The sequence below is a fragment of the Dipteris shenzhenensis genome, chromosome 16 (assembly GCF_047967505.1).
Source record: "Dipteris shenzhenensis isolate YYH24624 ecotype China chromosome 16, Dip_SZ_1.0, whole genome shotgun sequence".
NCBI classification, from domain to species: domain Eukaryota; kingdom Viridiplantae; phylum Streptophyta; class Polypodiopsida; order Gleicheniales; family Dipteridaceae; genus Dipteris; species Dipteris shenzhenensis.
Genome location: NC_141611.1, coordinates 46712481 through 46729779, shown reverse-complemented (window position 1 = coordinate 46729779; position 17299 = coordinate 46712481). Strand labels below are relative to the sequence as shown.

General features: G+C 36.9%; 1 protein-coding gene across 1 annotated transcript; it reads right to left on the bottom strand.

Annotated features, from left to right (window-relative positions):
* Nucleotides 1–5245: 5245 nt before the first annotated feature.
* On the bottom strand, nt 5246–7111 carry LOC147893049 (uncharacterized). Its single transcript, XM_087386838.1, has 3 exons — nt 6324–7111; nt 5836–5939; nt 5246–5663 (listed from the first exon to the last, which is right to left on the bottom strand). Exons 1-3 carry the CDS (start codon nt 6912–6914, stop codon nt 5246–5248), a joined length of 1113 nt encoding a protein of 370 aa, XP_087242964.1. The 5' UTR covers nt 6915–7111.
* Nucleotides 7112–17299: the final 10188 nt, after the last annotated feature.

Sequence of the window (17299 nt, the reverse complement as noted above, 5' to 3'; positions counted from 1 at the left end):
CAACTTCAAGCTTTGGTCACCAACCATGTCACTAGTCAATCTTTAATGTCCAACTCCAATAGTTGACTAGTAGGTTTATGTTTGTGTATTAATTTGATAAGTCGAGCGAGTCTTATACAAAATGTCTTATTAATTTGATAAGTCGAGCGAGTCTTGTGCCTCATTAAACGTTTTTTAAATTTAAAATTTTCACATTTTAAATTATAAATGTTGTAATTCAAAAATAAAAAAAAAATTTACAAATGCATTTCAAATTTATAAATACTTTATAATTATTCCTATGAACGTTTTTTTATTTAATAAAAATAGCTCTATTTAAAAAAAAAAAATTTATTTTCACATTTTAAATAAAAAATGTCGTAATTTATAAATTTCAAAAAAACATTAAAATGCATTATAAATTTAGAAATTTTTTATAATTTTCCTTATAAACTAAAATTTAATTAAATTCTACCAAAAAGAAAATGCTACATAAAAAAAAAAGAAATATAGAACATTTTCACATTTTGAATAAAAAATGCCTCACTAAACGTTTTTTAAATTTAAAATTTTCACATTTTAAATTATAAATGTCGTAATTCAAAAATATTAAAAAAATTTACAAATGCATTTCAAAATTATAAATATTTTATAATTATTAATATGAACGTTTTTTTATTTACTAAAAAAGCTCTATTTTGAAAAAAAATTTTCATTTTCACATTTTAAATAAAAAATGTCGTAATTCATAAATTTCAAAAAAACATTATATTGCATTTGAAATTTAGAAAATTTTTATTATTTCTCTTTTAACCTAAAATTTAATTAAATTCTACCAAAAAGAAAATGCTACATAAAAAAAACAGAAATATTTAACATTTTCACATTTTGAATAAAAAATGCCTCATTAAACGTTTTTTAAATTTAAAATTTTCACATTTTAAATTATAAATGTCGTAATTTAAAAATTTAAAAAAAAAATTTACAAATGCATTTCAAATTTATAAATATTTTATAATTATTAATATGAACGTTTTTTTATTTACTAAAAAAAGCTCTATTTAAAAAAAAAAAAAATTTTCACATTTTAAAAAAAAAATCTCGTAATTCATAAATTTCAGAAAAACATTAAAATGCATTTTATAAATTTTCTTATAAACTAAAATTTTAAATTACGTTTTTTAAAATCAAAAATTTCAAATTTTAAATTATAAATGTCGTAATTTAAAAATTAAAAAAAAAAATTACAAATACATTTCAAATTTATAAATATTTTATAATTATTAATATGAACGTTTTTTTATTTACTAAAAAAAGCTCTATTTAAAAAAAAATTTTAATTTTCACATTTTAAATAAAAAATATCGTAATTCATAAATTTCAGAAAAACATTAAAATGCATTTTATAATTTTTCTTATAAACTAAAATTTAATCAAATTCTACCAAAAAGAAAATGCTACATAAAAAAAAACCCTACCTGGACTCTCCCGCTCCTGCTCTGTCCATCTCCATCGATGTCCGTTCGTGGCTCTCCGTCGCTCGCGCAATTCCGTCGAAGTCTGGCAAATCCGAAATCGGTGGATAAGGCAGAGCTCGATCGAGGTATGCGGAATGAGGGGGGTCGCTCTCCTTTTATAAGAAAAATTAGGGTTTAGCTACCTCGATCGAGGTATTCTTGACATGCCCATACATCTCGGCACATCTACCTCGATCGAGGTATTGGCATGCCACGATACCTCGATCGAGGTATCGTTGAGATGCCCATACATCTCGTTGGCATGCCACGATACCTCGATCGAGGTATTCTTGACATGCCCATACATCTCGGTACATCTACCTCGATCGAGGTATTGCCATGCCACGATACCTCGATCGAGGTATTGTGACATGCCCATACATCTCGGTACATCCACGTCGATGTAGGTTTTGACATGCCACGATACCTCGATCGTGGTATGTTGGCAGAAGCGGGATGCCAAGTCATGTGTCCAGCATACCTCGATCGAGGTATGTCATCCGCCCTGTTGGCTGCCCTGTCGGATGGCACATACCTCGATCGAGGTATGCTGGACATGCCACCTGACCTCGATCGAGGTTGAGCTGGATTGCCACGATACCTCGAACGAGGTAGATGTGGCATGTATAGCTGGCTTGCCAGCAAGCCTCGATCGAGGTAGAGGCTCGGTCCGGTGAAAAAGCTAGGTACCTCGATCGAGGTATTGGCTAGGCTCGGTTGTTCTCGTGTGTGATTTTCATTGGAGCTTATACCTCGATCGAGGTATTGGAGACCGAAGCAAAACCTTTGTATTTTCACTCGAGCGGGTGTCACACTCACCCGAAAGTGGTCCAGAAGTGGACACCCTTAGCTTGCTACCTCCCGGTAACTAGTTGAGTCATTCATAGGCAAGTTCATTGCAATTCATGAGGACTTAGGTAAGCAAATGCATGCAAGACTCCTTGCAAAAGAAGAATGTGTAATGGTATAATGCAACATACATCACTCCAAAGACATCATCAAGCTATGGCCGTCTACAAACCATTGACCACCACAACTTCAAGACATGGATTGCAACATTGTGGACTCGAGGACATTACAATTGTACAAGGACAAGATTGCAAAGGCTCTGGGCATGGCCATGAATTTCACATTTGGATCCAAATGGGCAAGGTTTTCTTGGTTTATTCCTCTGCACATTTTTTTTGTTTGTTTCAGAATATACATACGCATATAACAAAAACTATGTGGTCCTGCTAGTGTGTAGATGAAAATGCTCTTGAAGATTTACTTGGGATGAATTGGGGAACCAAGTCAGGTGAACAAAAGGGTGATGTTTTTCAATGTCATGCATCTAAAGACAATGTGATTATTAGATACCATATGTCACGCCAAATGTTGTATTTAGCTTTTTAGTATAGGTGTTGGAAGAAATCAAATGGCCGGTGGCTTCCCCTAGACTCTAATGATGAAGACAATATGGGGGTAAGGTTGTCTATTGATGGTGATGAGGGAGATGTCAAGAATGTGAATGCCACATTGCAATGGACTCTCAGGGATATGCAAGAACACCTACTGGTCATGGAGGATGGCATGTAAGAGACCTTCAAATTTACAATTTAATTGGTGGAAATATCAAATGACGTGTGGAGAAGTGCATGCATAGTGCCAATTTCATTCCTCCTGCAACTTTGAAGATGATTAATAATGTGTTTGACTAGAGCAGCATTTAATGTTTTGCCAAATCCTCATTCTTATTTCAAAAGATGATGGATGATTAAATTGACGTGTTATTTCTTTTGATGATTTTTAACTTTGAGTTCATGGTAAATGTTTTTCAAAAATTTGGGGATTTTATGATTTGTTTTAATTTTTAGGGTTTTGATATATATAAAGGGGCAAGAGCCATTTTTATGGTACATTCTCACTTTCACTTTTAGAGATCCATAGAAACTCCCACCCTCAAAACTTACTTACTCCATCAGTCGCTATTTGCCATGGATTCAACTAAAGCTACATTTTATGATTTCATCTCGCAAACTACATTTGCAAGTCGCAAGGAAGAGCTATTTTTTGTGTTTGATAGGACTGTAGATGTCCTAGGCACATATATGCGAGCCAAGGATGACTTCACAGATCTCGTCCACTACATGCAAGAAAATTTCAATGATTTTGCATATACACTTGATGACTCTTCAAAGAAATGGGTTCCAATAGATTATATCAAGTATCTACTCCGAACCCAAGTTTGTGAAGTGCTCGGTCCACTTTTATGATAATTTTACAGAGGAAGGGTTTAGGATGGTAGAAGTGAATGACATCCTAGAAGTGGGGATCAAGGGAAATACAGGCACTAAATTCCTTTCATGGGAGATGGCATTCATCTTTCTTCTCCAAGAGAAAATTTAGAGGAAGAATCCTCATCATCTAGCACCCCCTCTAGTAGAGCTACTGATATCCTCGTCCCTAGATTAGAATCTGTAAGTTTTAACACACAATTTTCATAGAGTGGTTGTAAGACCAACTTAACATTCACAGAGAGTTGAAAGAATTGACCCCATTCGTGGGATGTAGCATCCCACGAGTTGCAGTTAAGTTGGAGTATATCCTATCACGTAATCCTAAAAGATGATGAAAAGTTCTATTTATTCATTGGTGTGTATGGTCGATTATTCGTCTAAGCCTAAGTGGCTTGTTTACTAGCACTATGACATAAAACTCCTCTCTCTCTCTCTCTCTCTATTTAACCTTTATAAACTAATCTAGTGTACAGTTAGCCACTTATGTATCTGCTCCTAGTTGTGTCCTCTCTCTTACTCCTCTTATCTCTGCTCTCCATCCTCTTTTTTTGTTAGTAGACCACTTCTAGTATTTATTGGTACTCTATTTATTAAATGCATGTTGTTGAGGTTTGATTCCAAAATGTAGTCACTCTCTCAACAATGCTTTTATATACCCTAGATGATAGAAAAAAACATAATCCAAACCTCATGTGGTCTTCAACAGATTTAGGATGGTATAGTTTGTAATGACTTATGCTTAGAATTCAATAAGTGATTTTGTTTAATTCTCTCGATGCACGAGTGATTGTTGATAAGGTAGTATTAATTTTATAAAAGGACATATTAAAGATAGAGGGCATAAGAATGAGTTTGTCTAGCATGCTAGAGATATTTCTTATGACACTTGTACTGAGGAGAGACCATGCAAACCAACACTTTCCTAGTACTGTGGTTATCTAAGTCATATTTGAGCCAATTAGTATTTTATAGGTTACCCTTGGGGGAGTCACTCATCAACATGTAACATAACATGTTAGTGCAGGGAGGGTTATTCCATAATACGAGGAGTGGCATGCCATTTACATACATGAGGAGATAAACATGTAGCATAGCACGTTAGTGCATAGAGGGGTAATATTTTGATAGGGGGACTTTCATGTCAGTTGTAACATACATTCAAGGGGATTTATAAAATACCAGCTTCATATGACCTATATGTGTAGCATTCATGCAAAAGGTAGTGAGTTAATTACATGAGAAAATGTAAAATTGCAAGAACATGGGTATTTTAAATACATGCTTGCTCGCACGTGCTATATGGGGTTTAACCCCTAGTGGGTTACCCTTGACTATCATGTTAGCATGTACGAGCACAACCGTATTTCCCAAAAAAATCTCTCTTTATGGAAACTCTTTAGTTCACCTTAAATACATACTTCTAGTTTGAGAGAGAGAGAGAGCATGGAGCATACAAAATGTATTGCTATGCTAGAAGAGAGAGGGGACATAGTTGAGGGAGTACTCGTAGGAGGAGGTGCTCCATCTGGGGCTATGGGGTGGAGTTATGTTCCATGATGTGGGGCTAAGGGGTGGAGTTGCGCTCCTCCATCTGGGGCTACGAGGTGGAGTTCTTGTTGAAGAGGAGCTTCTGGGGCTTCTGGGAGGAGTTGATGCTTTGTAGCCAATTTGGCTATGGCTATGGCTCCCGTGCATGCCTCCTCTCTGCATCTTTGGTCTTGGAGTACTGATAAGCACCTCGGAAGTAGATTGCCCTTTCTTCTTCGATGCTCCTGTTGTTTCCTCCCTGATTTCCTTCATGGGCTTCTTCCTCGCCCACTTGATTTCTGCTATCCTTGCCGCCTTGGACATCAGAAAATGGCATCCCTTCCCCGCTCGATCTATGTACCTGCTCCACCCCCACAAGGAAAACCATATATATCATACACTGCAGCTCTTTCTAATCACTGTTGTTTCATGATGCTTCGCTCCAAATTACCCACTCCCTTTAGATATTAACGGCGTTGCTCCACTCAGCTATATTACAATTCAGCTCGGTTTGCTTTGAACTCAATGGTTACCTTTGGCTGAATCGTCGTCCTAAACATCCTTTGCACTTTCGCCCTTCAGTCATGCTCCCCATTGCTTCCTTCACACAGTTTGTGCAGTAGCACTTGCCACACACCTGCAGCGAGAAAGTAAGAAGCCTCAAGATACGAGTCTCATGCAAAAAGGCTCATACGAGAAAGAATACGATCGATGAATTGATGAGGCAACTCAACAGATTACAATTTTACTCGTTTGAGAGCATCGTGCTTGCACGCATATACTCCGTCATGGATGGGCGACAAGAAAGAATGCCCAGAGAAGATGCAGGTGTGGCTTTATCAAAATCGAGATCGAGTGAAACTGATGTGCGTGGTTTAGACTGTATACTAGACAGTCCACCTAGGTTGTGCTTACGTAACGTACGACCTAAAACTATGCGACTTGAGGACAATAATCCTGCTCCCTTTCGAGAGAGACAAGTAGAGCCGTGTATCACGAAACATAGAGAGTAGGAATGTACCAAGCAGCGAATCTTGAAGATCCAGAAGATTTTCTTTTTGCATGTGGCACAGCAGTCTTTCTCGGGCAGGTTCTTGTTTTCTTGCGAGACCACGATCCTGTGCTCAACTTCTGAGCGATGCTTGATGCTGTCGTTTAAAAGGTTGGCCATGAAATTGGATCCGTTTGAGGCTTCGTCGCTTGAAAGACTTTCTCTATTTGGACTCGAGCCGTTTCTAAAGGCATCTCGAGGATCTAGTTGTTTCGTAAGCTCGTCTTGTCTGGCTTTCCAATCAACAGCTCTTACCGCATCTCCGTTTCGGATGGTCGTTTCGTGTTCAGAAACAGAAGAAAGACGCGGGCGAACAGCTTCTAAACCAGCCGTGAAGTCCAAACTAGCATCGAGAGACATCTCGTCTTTCTGCTCATGGCGACTGGGCGCCGGACTACAAAATCCTTTGAACGTCAGGTCTTCGAAACCGCCGCTTAAATTCTCATACATAGCAAATAAGTCTTCCTTGCCTCCAGGCCGCGATTGCTCAAGGCTTTTGGGCTTGTATTCGTCGACAGCAATGGTCGACGACCCACGGCTGCCAGGCTCTAGCGTCGCCATTGCCGGAACCAGAGTCAAGTCTTTTACGTCTCCTCTTCCACAATATTTGTTGATCGAAAGGGCAATCCTTGTAGCTTGCACACAGCAGCAGAACTGGGCTCTCTCTTTTCTCTCTCTCTCGCTCTCTCACTCGCTCGCTCTCGCTCTTTACGTTGTCTGTATCTTTTCGTGTTCTGTATCTATCTAATTTCCCCTTCTCCCGGCTCGATACTATCGACAACTCTCTCACTCTCTCTGGCCGTCTGCCGTCTACCGCGCTCTCTGAATCTATATCTTCAAGATTCTCACACGCTCTTTACTGGACTATGGACGCAAAGGCCGATTAAAAACGCGTGGTCACTGCTGTCCACCTCTGCCGGACTCCTGGATATACATGAATTCGTTCTGGTTGCCCCACGCGGCGCTCAGCGGTGACATATTCTTGCTTGCCTAACCTTGTCTTTTCCAAAGAAATCGTCAAATGCTATGCCCTTTTCCCAATGGCTATTCATAACACATTATGCCAATGCACAAACTCCTGAGATCTATACTCTAACCCGTGCTCTCGAAATGGGATTACCATTGGTACCCTTCTTAAGACAACAATCTTTACTACAACCTGCACAATAGCTTAGCTTTGGGCATGATGTTCATGTGTAGTGTCCCTTTTCACCTCAATGGTCTGGTTGAAAGGTGCACAAAGCTTAGAAGTTATCATTTTATTGCCTGAAGTTAAGGTGGATAGGATGAAGATTTGCACAATCATTTATCAGGCCTCAATGGCTTACACTGTCCACATAACTTGAAACACACTTTAGGTGTCCTCTAGGCTTTCTTCCCAAACAAAAGCAAGTGTTAAAACCATTTGGGCAACAAGCCAAAGGACATATTAAGGCATGCATTCCTCATATGTAACTCCTATGATCATAATGTTACATGACGTGATTTTATGTTCTCTTTCAATGTTATAAAAGACCTATTTCATTAATTTTGGACTCGTGCACTGTCCAAATTCATTTTGTGAAATAATTTTGGATAAAACATTTTAAAAAAAGAGGCTCTTATAAAACAAAACATTGAGCCAAAAAGGAAGATTTTAAAAAATCAAATTAGAAAAAATGATGTGAGATGTTATTAAAACTAGAGTACATTAAAAATAGAGGACATCACATTGTTAAAAGAGACAAAAAGTAAGATTTTAAAAAATCAAATTAGAAAAAATGGCATGACATGTTATTAAAACTAGAGTACATTTCAAAAAGAGCACATCACATTTGTACAAGAAGTAGATCATATAACTCAAAGCCATATGGTGTCAAAAAACACCTTACATTAGCTCCTAGAAGATCTCATCTTGGTCTCTCTTATCTTCTTAATCACCCAAAGTCTAGAAGATCTCATCATTGGTCTCTCTTATCTTCTTAATAACCCAATCTTTCACTGCCTCCATTGTTGTATCCTTAACATAATTACATGCAAAGAAGCAATTTAAGCAGTCACAAATTATTTCTTTATAATTTCTCTGTGAGGCTCTTATTGTTCTCTCAGCATCCGCATCAAATCACCCATGACGAGAGCTGCGATAACAAAGGTTACTTAAGAAGTCTAAGAGATCTTGTCATGCTTTTATAATATGTCTTAAAAGTCTTTCACTCTCTACTATCTTGAGAGTCTCCTCCCTCTCTGCGTGCCTTTATGCATCAAATTCCTCTCTCTCCATGTGTATCAAAGGAGAACCTTGTCGAATTCTAGCCTCTCTCTGTGCTCCTTGGTCAGCAATCCATTCTTTGAGACTGTTAATTCCGAACTCCACGTCTTCAACAATGCCAAGGACATCCATGGGTGGGGAGATGATAAAGAAAGGGAGATGGACTACGATGAAAGAAAGAAGAGAGTGTTTGTGGAAGGACTAGGATGGAAGAATACAAGTTAATGAGAAGCACTAGGATGGATGAAAGAAGAGAGTGTTTGTGGAAGAACTAGGATAGAAGAATACAAGTTACTAGGATGGATGAAAGAAGAGAGTGTTTGTGGAAGGACTAGGATAGAAGAATGCAAGTTACTAAGAAGGACTAGGATGTAAGAAATAAGAGAGTGTTTGTGGAAGGACTAGGATGGAAGAATACAAGTGCACTAAGGCACGATGTGTTCACTATGATAAGGATAAGGGTTGGAATAAAGTGAGAGAAGCATTGGTAATGCTCTACTTTAAGTGAGTGGAGACTGTCCAACTAAATAAAATTTTGCAGAGCATTGGGAATGCTGTACTTTAAGTGAGTGGAGCATTGGGAATTGATACTTGCGAGTGAAATATATTACAAGTGAGAGAGAGAGAGAGCGATACAAAGTCAGGAAAGACGTAAAGTGAAAGACAAATACAAGTTAATTAGAAGGACTAGGATGTAAGAAATAAGAGAGCACGTCTTGAAGGGATAGAAAGTGAGGGAAGATGTAAAGTGAAAGATGAATACAAGTTAATCAGAAGGACTAAAATGTAAGAAATAAGAGAGCCTTTGTGGAAGGACTAGGATGGAAGAATACAAGTGCACTAAGGCACGATGTGTTCACTATGATAAGGATAAGGGTTGGAATAAAGTGAGAGAAGCATTGGGAATGCTCTACTTTAAGTGAGTGGAGATTGTCCAACTGAATAAAATTTTGCAAAGCATTGGGAATGATGTACTTTAGGTGAATGGAGCATTGGGAATTGATACTTGCGAGTGAAATATATTACAAATATTACATCATCACATATTCATATCAAAATTCTCATCACACAAGGTTATATTTCCAAATAATCACATCATCACACATTCATATCATAAAATTATGTGAATGAAATAATTATATAAATATCATCAATAAATGCCACTTAAGTAATAAGTCACAAATTGGTGTATAATCAACAAAAACTACAAACACAACATCGTACATGCATCACAACTCTTATGATGCTTCTAGTGGAGACTGTGGCAACTCTTCTGATGCTTCCAATGGAGGCTGTGGTGCTCTAGATGTACACTCAATCTCTACTTCTTCTGTAGTATGTAGTGCTTTCAGAGTAGACTCAGTATCCTCTTCCTTAAATGCAAGCAGAGGCTGTGGCAACTCTTCCGATGCTTCCAGTGGAGGCTGTGGTGCTATAGGTGTACACTGAGTCTCTACTTCTTCTATAGTGTGCAGTGCTTTCACAGTAGACTCAGTCTCCTCTTCCTTAAATGCAAGCTCTGATATTGCTTCAGTTGCATGTTGTATTCTAATGGCAGCAATTAGGTCTCGAATGATTTCAGCCCTAAACAATTATATATCCTTCTCTGAATATTTGAGCTCCAAAGAGTCTTCCGATGAGATCTGTGGCTTAAGTGATAAAATTTCTTTGAAAATCAACATGCAATTATAGGCAACTCTCCACCCACAACTATGCCCATCTTGCTGCTCTACTACTAAATGCTTTTGGAAGTCTACCGAGTCTTTGTACTGTCCTATTTCTCTGATAGTAGATACCAACTTCTCAATCGACCTGCTCATCATGACATATTAAAAAAACTTAGTGTGTCTATTACATAAGGTACATAATATAGAAGTAACAACAGATTAATAGAATACTTACGTTTGCACTGAGCCATGAAAGCCTGCAATCGAGTTAAAAAACCAACAATAGTTGTCTTCAAGGTCCCAAACCACCAGACTCCAATGTTCCCTACACGAATAATTAAGAACCATTATTATTTAACACAATGTTGCCAGTATAAGATGAAAATAAAGGTTGCCATGATACTTACATCTCCTAATATGCCATAAATAGGACTCGCACACCATGTAAATGTAAAGGCTATAACCATTTACAAACATCGACTATCATCTTTCTGCTATCGCTAAGTATAGGAGAAAGGAGGGAATTGAACATATACACACGGTTTTGTACGACTCTACCAAATCGTGAGATAACTATATTGCACCAACAAATAAATGAATATTAGCTTATTACATTTGATCAAAATATTGAATTATCAAGCAGAGAAAAAGTTTGTATCAAACTTGAGAATGGCCATCATAACGTTGTTATTGACCTCATTTGAAGCTCTAGAGAGGATTGAAATCTCCTCTCCCCCAAATTCAAGATACTGAGGTCTATGTTGAATCATAACCCTAATATTAAAAGAGCTTCCCAATTCTTCCAATGAAGCCATGTTTGTAGAGTTGAGGTCTTCTATCCTTTGACTCTTTGACGGCATTCATTTTGTACTCCTCTGAGCCATTATCATCTATTTGCCTTGTGGGAGGGTCCATAATGTCGCCCTTAATGATTGCTCGAATGGTACATGTTATAAATGCATAGAGATGCAAATCTGTATATGTTGACAGTGTTGTGTCATTTTGTATCTCAAAATTTTGACCAAGTACCAAAAAGCAATTGTAGCCCACCCTCCATCCAAATTATAGATGTAGCTATTCTCTTGATGTAATACCTGACATGTTATATACTCTATTTGTTGTGCCAAGTCACATTGTCGCATTACTGTGTCGATAGCACCTACTAAATTTCGAGCTGATCTACACATCAAAACATATAACAATAGTGAATATGTGCATTGCATATCAATCTACATGTCAAGAAGTGACAACAAGTGTAGTCTATACTTACTCTAACATAGTGCCATGGACGGATGTCATTGAGTTGGCAAAGAAGCACTTCTTTGCAAAGATGTCCACGACTACCAGACTCCAATGTGAGCAACATTATCAGTAAAGAATAATTACTGTGTTTGAGACAATTCTAGCAATGCAATAGAAAAAACAAATAGGGTTTGATGCTTACTTCTCATAATATGCTGTAAAAATAACTCGTGCGTCATTCATAGGAACATGCTTCAACCACTTGCAAACATCCTCTATGGTTTCTTCTTTGTTGCTTAGCACTTCTGAAATACGAGGATTGAGTATATATGAAACGCTTTGTATATTTTGCAGAAGATTTGCTATAACATTACTATATTTAAAAAAAAAGTATTAGCTTCTTGGGTTTAATCAAAATAAGCAAAGTATAAAGCCAAGGAAAAGGCTGCATCAAACTTGAGGATGGTTGTAATGACTTTGACATTAACCTCTTTCTTAGGATTCAAGAGGATTGAAATCTCTTCTTCACCAAATTCAAAAAAATGAGGTTGTTGTCGAATTAACAACATAGCGGTGAATGAACTTCCGATCTGCTCCAATAGATTCATATTTTCATGACTCATCTTATTGAGAGAGTAGTCTACATCATATTCTTCTTCACTTGCTATGTCTTCTACATCCTCCTTCTACTATAAAAATATAAAAAATTTATGCGATGTACACATCCCAAATAAAGGCGTAAACAAGCAGATAAGGTTTCATACATGCTTTCATTAGAGTGAGTCTCTCCTCCTCTTGGAGCAAAAATTTAAAAAGTAAGGTTTCATACATGCTTTTATTAGACTGAGTCTCTCCTCCTCTTGGAGGAAAAATTTAAAAAGTTATGAGATTTACACATCCCAAATAAAAATAAAGGTTTAAATAATCATAGAAGTATAAAGATAGCATGCTTTCATTAGACTCAATCTCTTCTCCTCTTGGAGGAAAACATAAAAAAGTTATGAGATTTACACATCCCAATTAAAGGCTTGAACAAGCATACAAGTATAAAGATAAGGTTTTATACATGCTGCAATGTAGTCATATTTTCAGGTTGTTTCCCAATGGTAGCAATTAGACGCTAAATACTCTCAGCCTAAAATGCTAGTAGATCGACTTCTGTATATGATTCCATTTTGACTGGTAACTCCAAATCAAAAATCTCTCTAAGAAACAACATGCAGTTGTAGGCAACTCTCCACCCACAGCTGTGCCCATCTTTTTGCTCCACTGGTAGACGTCTTTTGAATTCTACTTGGTCTTGTTGCTCCGTGATTGTTCTAACAGCAGATACTAGCCGATATGCAGCACTGTCCATCATGACATATTAAATATATTAATATGTCATGATCATAAGATACAAAATAAGAAAGCATCAAAAATATTAAGAGAATAATTACCTTGGGGAGTTGGCATGATAGCCTTCCATTGAATTCACAAACCATAAACGGTTGAGTTCAAGGTCCTAGACGATCAGTCTCCACTATGAGCTACACAACCAGAATAAAAATGATTATTGTTTTACACAAACTTGCCAAAGAAATAGTAAAAATAAGGTTAGAGTTGATACTTATGCCTCATGATAAGGCATAAAGATGACTTGCACCCCATCTAAATTCAAAGGGCTTAACTAGGTACAAACATCTTCTATAGTCTTTTGAGAAGAGCTAAGAATAGAAGAAAGGAGAGCATCGAGCATGTAGACACGATGCTGCACTGCACTAGGAAGTTGAGAAATAACTACATAGTACTAAGAAATAAACAAACGTTAGCTCATAGAATTGATTTGCATTTTGCACTAGGACACTGATATATAACTACACTGTAAATAAATAAAAAAATTTTAGCTCATTGAAGTAGCAACAAATAAACAAACGTTACCTGAGAATGGCCAAGATAACATTGTCATTAACCTCTTTTAAAGGATTGGAGAGGATTGAAACCTCCTCTCTACCAAAGCTCAAATAATGAGGTTCTCATTTCAAAATGATCCTACTTCAAATGAGCTCTCCATTTTATCCAATGGAGCTAAATTTGCAGAATGGGTCTCTATCATAGCTTGTATTCTATGTTTATAGTCATTCTGCTTTTCCATGGTGTCTTTAAAGCTCTTGTGCTCATGGGATTCTTCAATCAAATTTAGAGGTGGTTGCATTGTTGAAGTAGAAGGGAGTGCCTCCATATTAACTTCATCCATTTCTTCTCCCTCTATTGCCTATAAACAAATATGAGAGATTAGATTCATTATCTTTAAATTTAAATCTTATTTAAAAAATTGTATTTAATTGAGAAATAGAGAGTTCATACCGCTAAGTATTGTCGTAGTGGCCTTTTTTCATAACCCTGCGAGCCATAATTATCAAAGAAGGCATCATCATGTTTGTCTTCATCCACCAACCTCTCTCTGAGAATGGGTCATGTAAGTCCATCTTTTCATCATCATCAACTGGGACATTATGATCTTCAAGGTAATCATCCATGTCATCAGTGTCCTTGTGGTCTATCTCTTTTTCATAGCCTCTCTTTGCTGCATAAACACCACTATAGATCTTCAAATCTGATGAATATGCTCGCTCTAGAGTAACCTGCATGGCTTCTTTGTCTTTTTTATCAACAAAAGTGACAATGTTGCAAATTGCCACTTTGCTAATGGTGGTATATACTATTCTATCAATGAAGTTATGGATATCATCGCTAGAAACTTCATTGATAAAGAATAGTTGTGGCTTATCCCATGCTGACTCATTCTTGAAGAAGTCATCTTCTGAGACTCCCCTGAAGTTCACAAGCTTTCCAGACTCTATCATAACCTCTACATTGAATTGAAATCTTTGGTGCATATCTGTCAGCATCCTTATCTTGCTGATTAATCTTTCCACATATGCAACCACCTGTTGTGGGATTTCTTTTCTTATATAAGAGGTTACTATTTTTGACCCATCTTCATCCTTTTTATATCCACCTGTTTGCCCATAGCTTTACCTTGGGTGTTGACAAAGAAGCTATATGCTTCACCACATTATAGTCAATGTTACAATGAGTAAGTGGAATTTGTTTCTTTGGCAGCAAATACTTAATGGCACTATGCACTGCATCACGCCTCACCTGTACATTGATGCATTCTTCCATGAGTGGTCTTTGTCTTTTTTTCCAAAAAATCATTCTTTCTTTAAAATTTTTTGTGCTGCCATGGATGCATACTTGTCAGGTAAGTACTTTATAGGCCTCCACATCCTTGAATATACAAATTGTTGCAGGATAATAATGGAATGAACTTACCTTTGCAAATTGTTCTAAAGTGATTCTGTTGACCTCCTTTGCTTCCTTTGTGATCTGATTACAAGCATAAGCCCAATGTTAACCATCAATGGGTTGGAATCTGCAATGAAGGAGGAATTCTTCTTTGCTTCCTTTAGCATATTCTCACCTTGTGCCTCTTCGCCTTGTTCATGTGGAATATTTTTATGAGTGTCTTTAAAGAATCGACTGAAGGTTTCCTCGAAATGTGTAGGCCCTATAAATGTTATTTGATCCAGAAAACTATTTTTGATTGGACAAAACATTATTGGGTGCAAGACCACATTGCTTGCCACAGGTTTCTTATCATCTCTCAAAGCCTCGTATATTTGCAGTGCATAGGATATATCAAGGCTTCAGCTATTAGTAAAGACAGCTACAACTTCCACATCTTTGGCATTCACAAACCACGTCCTTTAACCCCAGATATATCCCACATCATCATCTGTAACTGCTTCATTAAGATGCAGATTAAGATTTTTGATTGATGTGAGTTCATCCTGATCATCTTCAACCTTGGGTTCTGAGTCTTCTTCATCTTTCTCTTCTTTTAACCATTTTTCATCCACATTATCTCTCTCTACAATGGGATGATGCCTTTTTTTACTGCTTGGAACCGTGGCTCGTGTAGTACTAGTCTTTTGCATTTCACATCGTGGTTTGCTAGCAAGAGCTTCTAGCATAACTACAGTGGATGGACCTTGATCTTCTTCAATTTTTTTTAATTCCCGTGCACTCAAGGCTTGTGTTTCATCATCCTTAGTTACATCCACCATTTCTTGCTCTAGAAGTTTGCGCTCATGTTCTACACGTTTGTGACAGTGTGCCTGTTCTTCTTGTCCCTGCATCGAAGTCTGAGCTTTTTGATCTCCTTCATGTGAATATCCTTGAATATTAGGAGGATATTATGCATCCTAAAAGTACTCAAACATTGTCTTTGCATGCATCCTTTTTGCCACCACACTAGGAAATTGCTCCCAAGTATATGAAAGAGCCTCCAATGCACTTTGCAGCTCTAGAAACTTTGATGGTTGAGGAGGAGGCATCACAAAGTTCTTTGAGTCTCTCCTTGACACAACAAAATGAAGACCGCCAACTTCAGGATCTGAACTCTTTGTAAAAATATCCATAAAAGTCTCTTTTGGCTCTATCATTATGCCTACTACAAGGCTTGAAGTCATATCTTTTTTGAAGAAAGTAGCATCCCATGGATCTTCAATATCATTGAACTCCCTTTTTAACATAAGTAGAAAGAGTCTCTTTTCCTTTTGATGAAGAAACCAAGCTCTTCTGCCCATCTGATATCGAGTCCACCTACTAAAGTCATTGGGGCTATATTCCTTTCCTTTCAAATTCAAAGTGACATCAGAGACCCATTCTCTGATCTCAGAGTCATTTAGGATAGCCCCCACATTAGTTGATTGCTCCATAATCCTACAAGAAAAGATAATGAATAATTTAGATACATTATGGTAATAAATGTGGGAAATAGCCTAGAAGGCTTTACAAGGCTTAAATATTTGTACAAATGTAAAAAAATTAGCCAATAAAGCTTTACAATAATATAAAATGCCATCTAGTGATAAAGCTTCAATCTTCGTGAAGACATGTAATCTGTCCATCCATTGATTTGCCCTCTAGTCATAAAGCTTTAATCTTCATGATGACATGTAATCTGTCCATTCATTGATATTTGTGCACTGATACCCAACAGATGCAATCTACCCATAAAAACTGTTCCACTGATATCCACTTATGCAGCCCACATGATATCCACTTAAGAACAATGTCTTAATATGCAGCCCATTGATACTCATTAAATAGTGAATGGTCGGGATGGTCATGTTTATTACAAGGCACTTCATATGACAATAAATGTAAAAAATAGCATAGAAGGGTTTACAAGGTTTTTAAGGACAATAAATGAGCTTAAATATTTATACAAATGCAATAAAAATAACCGATAATCATCAAGCTCTAATATGTCCCATGACATGTAATCTATCCACTGATATATGTAATCTGTCCATTGATATCTGCTCATGCAATCTGCCCACTGATAAACTTCTTGGTAAATGGTAAAAGCTCTTATTTAATAGCATGTTATGAGTGTTAAACCGCATATGAGCGAAGGGACTGACAACGATTAGGAACTAGTTAGAAAAATTTGAGCATGGCTTCGATTGGCAACTTGGAGAATTGTCTCTCCTCTAAGACAATCTAATCTATGCTAAACTATGCTAAACCAACCATCGAAGTGAAGAAAAGCAAAAAATAATTTCTTTTTTTGTGTTCATTTTAATGTGCTGGGGTTTAAGAGGCTTAAATATGCAAAAGAAGGGGTTTTGATGTAGAGGCTAAACCTGCATGTGAGAGAAATGAAGAACAAGTATCTAAAGAAAAGTTAACATTTTTCAATTTAAAAGATGAATATATATAAAAATATTATCTCA

What these genes read in the sequence shown, in the direction of transcription:
- LOC147893049 (XM_087386838.1), bottom strand. Translation starts at nt 6,914, where the DNA reads ATGGCGACGCTAGAGCCTGGCAGCCGTGGGTCGTCGACCATTGCTGTC. An exon ending in TCTTCAAGATTCGCTGCTTG is followed by an intron (nt 5,940 to 6,323) that starts GTACATTCCTAC and finishes TTCTCGCTGCAG; the next exon opens with GTGTGTGGCAAGTGCTACTG. An exon ending in GGACGACGATTCAGCCAAAG is followed by an intron (nt 5,664 to 5,835) that starts GTAACCATTGAG and finishes GGGGTGGAGCAG; the next exon opens with GTACATAGATCGAGCGGGGA.